The sequence below is a fragment of the Cylas formicarius genome, unplaced genomic scaffold (genome assembly GCF_029955315.1).
Source record: "Cylas formicarius isolate icCylForm1 unplaced genomic scaffold, icCylForm1.1 PGA_scaffold_8__14_contigs__length_24414737, whole genome shotgun sequence".
Classification (NCBI taxonomy): Eukaryota; Metazoa; Arthropoda; class Insecta; order Coleoptera; family Brentidae; genus Cylas; species Cylas formicarius.
The window spans coordinates 17,313,284-17,318,384 of NW_026844361.1; the positions used below are offsets into that span (position 1 = coordinate 17,313,284).

General features: G+C 33.9%; 1 protein-coding gene across 1 annotated transcript; it reads left to right on the plus strand.

Moving 5' to 3' along the window:
- Positions 1 to 4,301: 4,301 nt before the first annotated feature.
- LOC132706492 (uncharacterized) lies at positions 4,302 to 4,810 on the plus strand. Its single transcript, XM_060677847.1, has 2 exons — positions 4,302 to 4,459; positions 4,524 to 4,810. Exons 1-2 carry the CDS (start codon positions 4,376 to 4,378, stop codon positions 4,752 to 4,754), a joined length of 315 nt encoding a protein of 104 aa, XP_060533830.1. The 5' UTR covers positions 4,302 to 4,375; the 3' UTR covers positions 4,755 to 4,810.
- Positions 4,811 to 5,101: the final 291 nt, after the last annotated feature.

Here is a 5,101-nt window from a genome sequence, read left to right on the forward strand (position 1 = left end):
TATTACCTTACGGGTGGTACTACATCAAATGATTTAAGGGCAAAATATTCTCTAGCCAAATACATTTACACTTAATGTACGTTTATTATTGCTTAGTTCTAGGTTGGTGGTCACTTTCATTTAATGTTATTTTACCTTTGTTATCGTTAATAATGTTAAACTGACAATTATATTATCTTATATCGAAAAATTTGACTTTCTGGAAATAACTTATGTGAAGAATATCTTCGTTATTCTTTTGAATATCCATTTTCATGTTGAACTCAGATGTTTCAAATAACAAAAAACACATACCATAAAGTTGATTTGAATATTTTTTAATTTATAATGAAATAAGTGCATATAACGTAAAAAGAAGTAGTTCTTTAGTTAGTTGTGGTTACCCTTTACTTACATTTCCGCAATACCGGTTTCAAAATATTAAATGCAAATTTTAATACATTCATCCATCAAAAAAAAAAAAAAAAAAAATTAAAATGTGCGTGTGTCAACTTCAGAGGGAGTAGAACTTTTGTTTTGCTTATAGGGAACTTGAACAAAATATTAATCTAAAAAATGTTACCTATTAAAGTAAGATCATAGTATTATAAGAAACACAGTTTAGAAAAAAAAATTAGTAGTTGTCACAAATATAAGCAATTAAAAATTGTAAAATTTAAATCCTCTTTGAAACGTGCTCATTGGTTGTTCCCGGGTGTGACGTCAATCCGAATGTAAGACTAGGCGACAGCATAGAGAAGCAATTAGAGAACGATTTGTAATATTATTTTTGTATTACTTCCATTATTATCATGTAAAGCACCCTAAGTACAAATACAAATTGGCGTAGATTAAATACAAACACATCTTTATACGAGCCACACATAAACGTAAATAATATAATTCTAGCCCTATAACCTTTACAATTTTAGACAGCCCGTAAGGGACTGTGATTGTTCGCTTCTTTTTTAGAGTAGTTGTTCCATGTCATGCTTAAGAACAGGTGTTGTTGCCTTGAAGGCAAGATATTGTAGCAAAGAAAAACTAAAATTTGTTCCAATAATCGAAATCATATAACTTGTTCGCAATACTAAGCCCAGTGATTTATTTGATGAAAATGTTATAGCTTTCAATGATGCTTTTTGGCACTTTGCCGATGGACGAAACACCGTGAAGATTCTTAAATTTACGGCTAATTTATTTAAATATTATTTGGCGTAAAAGATGTTAATAGAAATATGTGAAAATATGATTTCCCTCAAATGTGGCGGCTTTATTGATAAGTCCCTGCCTATCACCTAAGAATAACACTATAACATGTCGCCGTATCGATCGAAAAGCAGCGGTATGACGTCACGATCAGTCCCTCGCATTTAGTGTCGTTTAAAGGGAATGGCCTGGTTAAATTATTTTTTTAGTTAGTCGAATGTACAGAATTTACTCAGATAATTAACGATCGTAACGCTCATTTGCAGCAACATGCTTTATTTATTATACAGTACATCCCAATCCCAAAAGCTAACAATGTTTAAAATTTATTTCGTTTGGCATTTAGGCACTCAAATATATTCTTGTTATGGCATAATTATTCTTAACTCGCTATTTCAAAGATGTAATTATAGATCATCAATATGGCTTTCAATCGGGGAGGTCGGCAACTTTGAATTTAATTACCTACGCGGGCTCATTCGCTGGTGCGTTGGAAGCGGGATATCAGGTTGATGCTGTTTACACAGATTTTTGCAAAGCATTTGATAGGATGAATCATGCCGTGGTACTTGGTAAACTGTGTGGAGAAGGTATAACAGGTAAGGCTTCTGGAGTGGATCGAAATATATAAGAACTAAAAGTTCAGATTTTCAAGAAATTATATACAGTGAAAACTCCCTATAGCGAATCTCTGTATTACGAACAAAATCTGTTATACTATTAGGTCTCCATACAAAGCTATGTATTAATCCACTCTGTATAACGAATTTCTCATTCTGCAAGTCTGCATGGATGACATCGCAAATTTTTGAAGAAGAGATACGGAAATGGAATGCAGATTTGAAGGGGAGGAAAATATTATTTCTCTTAGATGACTGCCCTGCATATCCCCATATTCCAAATCTACGCAATATTGAACTGGGATTTCTTTCAGCCAAACAAGTATATTTATTACAGCCGATGGACCAGAGCGTAATAAAAAGTTTTAAGAGGAAGGAACAACATTTTAATGGAAATGATCGAGTCCGAAGACAAATTTTCCATTAATATGCTAGATGTAGTCAACTTTATTAGCAAAGCTTGGAAAGAGGCGACAGGAGAAACAATTCAACACTCCTATCGCCATGCAGGACTTATTACCGAACCAGAATGAGAACAGGATTTGGAAGGTGATCAGCCACTAAGCGAGTGAATAAAGCAGTTTCAAACAATAATTATGTTTACAAGTGAGAAGTTGCAAGATTTTATGGTGATAGATCAGGATTTGCCTACAACAGCAGATATGACAGAGGAGACGATAATTCCACAAACAAGAAAGGGTGAGAAAGAGCACCAAGAGGAAGAAGAAGATGAAGAAGTTGACCTTGGACCACCACCAACCATTCAACAAGCACTATATTCAGTTAAGCCGATAGGGAATTTTTTTATGTATCATGGGGAAAATGCCCCTCTCGAAGAAATGGTGAAAATACAAGCCAAAGTACGAGATGCGTATTGGCATACTAAAAAAATTCAAAAGAAAATGACCGATTATTTGAAACATTAAAAGTAGATCTTAAATATTTATATAAAATGTTCCTAAGTAGATGTTAAAACATTAAATATTACAGAACACATATGCGTATTGTTATTTTTCAAGTACCCATAACCCTTTATAACGAAAAAAAAAGCAGTCCCTTCAATATCGCTATATAGAGTTTCGACTTTATATTCACATGACAATTGTTTCAACAACACCGTGGCTTTATCAAATGTAACATTTACAAACTACCTGCTACTATATATACCGAAAAATGACAATAAAACCTTAATTAATGTTGTTATCAGCATTTAAGTTTAATAATGGAGAGGTATTTAAATCTAATTGATCGTTAAGCAATACATCTGAATGCCTCATCTTGTTAATCTCCATGGCTTCCAGTAAATTTAATTTTCTACTTTTTGTGCCTATAGGTAAAATATCAAAATTGTTTTCCTGTGTTTAAGTGTGTAGCATAATTAGAATAGAGACTATTGGTTTTAAACTGTGTTTTATGTTCGTTAATGCGGTTCTAGAAGGATCTACCTGTTTGTCCAATATAAATTTTAAGGCAAGATCCGAATTTCATTCTGTAGACTTCTGATTTTTGAGATTTTGGACATTTCGTTTTATTGTTTTTTGAACATTTTCCTATTGTGTTGTTAGTTCTGAAAGCTATTTTTAAACCACATTTTGAATTTTTTTTTTTGAAACTTTTTGACTAGGTGATGTTTTTAAACATTCTTTTATGTCCGCTAATGCGTTTCTTTTACTTGAATGAATGGAAAATTAAAAGTTGTATCCAACATTAAATACGTCCAAAATCATATATCCAACATAATTTCAAAGGCTTATAAAATGTTGGGCTTTATTAAGAGGTAATATTATGTTATTGTTCGATCCCACTTGGAATATGCTTCATCTCTATGGAATCCTGATTATCAATGTCATAATCATCGAATCGAACACGCTCAGCAACGTTTCCTTTGCTATATAGCTTTGAAATTGCGTGTCGACTTGGCTAACATCGGTCCTTGTGGTCCCTAAAGCTCGTCGTGAGGAAGCCGACCTGTTGTTGCTGTTCAAACTTATTAATTCCAGTTATTTTAGTCCCTCCGTTAAGCCAAAGATAGGGTTTTTCGCGCAAATACGAATAATTCACGTAAACAGTACATTTTTTGTACCGTACCACAGAATCAACTACGGACGTGATACATTCATCGCAATGGCGACCCTGGCCAATGAGAACGATCATTTAGATTTTTTCACTACTGAGGATAATTTTAGGAACCAGATTCGAGCAAGCATAAACAGCTTACATTGGTTATTTATTGTTCCCTTCTTAGCATGAGAGACTGTCGCCTAGGCTTTTATTTTTGTTTCCGCCTGTAATTTAACTGTGCATTATTGCTAAGTTTTCCTAAGTTTTATCTAGAAATCGACTCTGTCCATAAAATTAATAATAAATAAATAAATAATTCCACTTTAATTAATCAATTTAAACATTATAAATCGCTCAACCTACAATATAATAAATCGTTTTTTGGTACCGCTTCGGAAAGCGCCCGAATACATCTCGCAATACAATAGCGCGAATCATTCGCCGCCCGGAAGTTATATTATTCATAAATATAACAAAACACGTATAAAAACTGGCCTTCGTTCGCCATGTTTAGATCATATCAGATTATTCCCCAGCACACCCGCAAAATGCATTTTGGAAACTGTTTCATAGCCCTCTCGGCTGCATTGGTAAGTCCTTTGGAATTTTTCGTAATTTAATTGAAAAAAAATGTTTTAATGTTAATTATTTTAGCTACTGACCGAATGCCAGTCGCAATATCAGTCGGCCTACGCTCCCTTTCCTCAACTTGACGTGTCTTCTCCGGGTTTCGGATTTCCCGGACGTTTTCCTTCCATGAGGCGCCATTTCAATCCGTTCGACAACGTCTACAACGAGGAAGGTCGTAAACTAACCTGCAGGATGGTCTGCAGCGAAACCGCAATCGAAAAGGCCTCCAGTTCCTCCGAAGAGAAACAGTCCTAATGAGTTTGCCGCACATACGAATCTGACTAAAGATCAATAAAATATTGCCCAACTTCTGGATTTCGTTTATAAGCCCACGTTGCTTTTCGTAAAATTTTTATTCTTTGTTAGCACTTTATGACAATCTGCTCCGATAGTAGCGGTTTTGCGAAGAAATGTAAAGCTATGATTTATTTCCAATTATAGGAATATAATACAACAAAACTTATTTTTAAATTTGGTATTGTAACATCTACGAAAGTGTTATATTAAGTGATTTAAGGAAATTACAAGAAGAAAACATAACATAAAACTAAAACTCCCAACTTAATCTAACATAAAGGAATGCTTAACTACGTCCCTACAAT

Excerpts from the sequence above, each read along its gene's own strand:
- LOC132706492 (XM_060677847.1), top strand. The coding sequence starts at position 4,376 with ATGTTTAGATCATATCAGATTATTCCCCAGCACACCCGCAAAATGCAT. Across the intron at positions 4,460-4,523 it reads TAGCCCTCTCGGCTGCATTG|CTACTGACCGAATGCCAGTC; the intron begins GTAAGTCCTTTG and ends TAATTATTTTAG.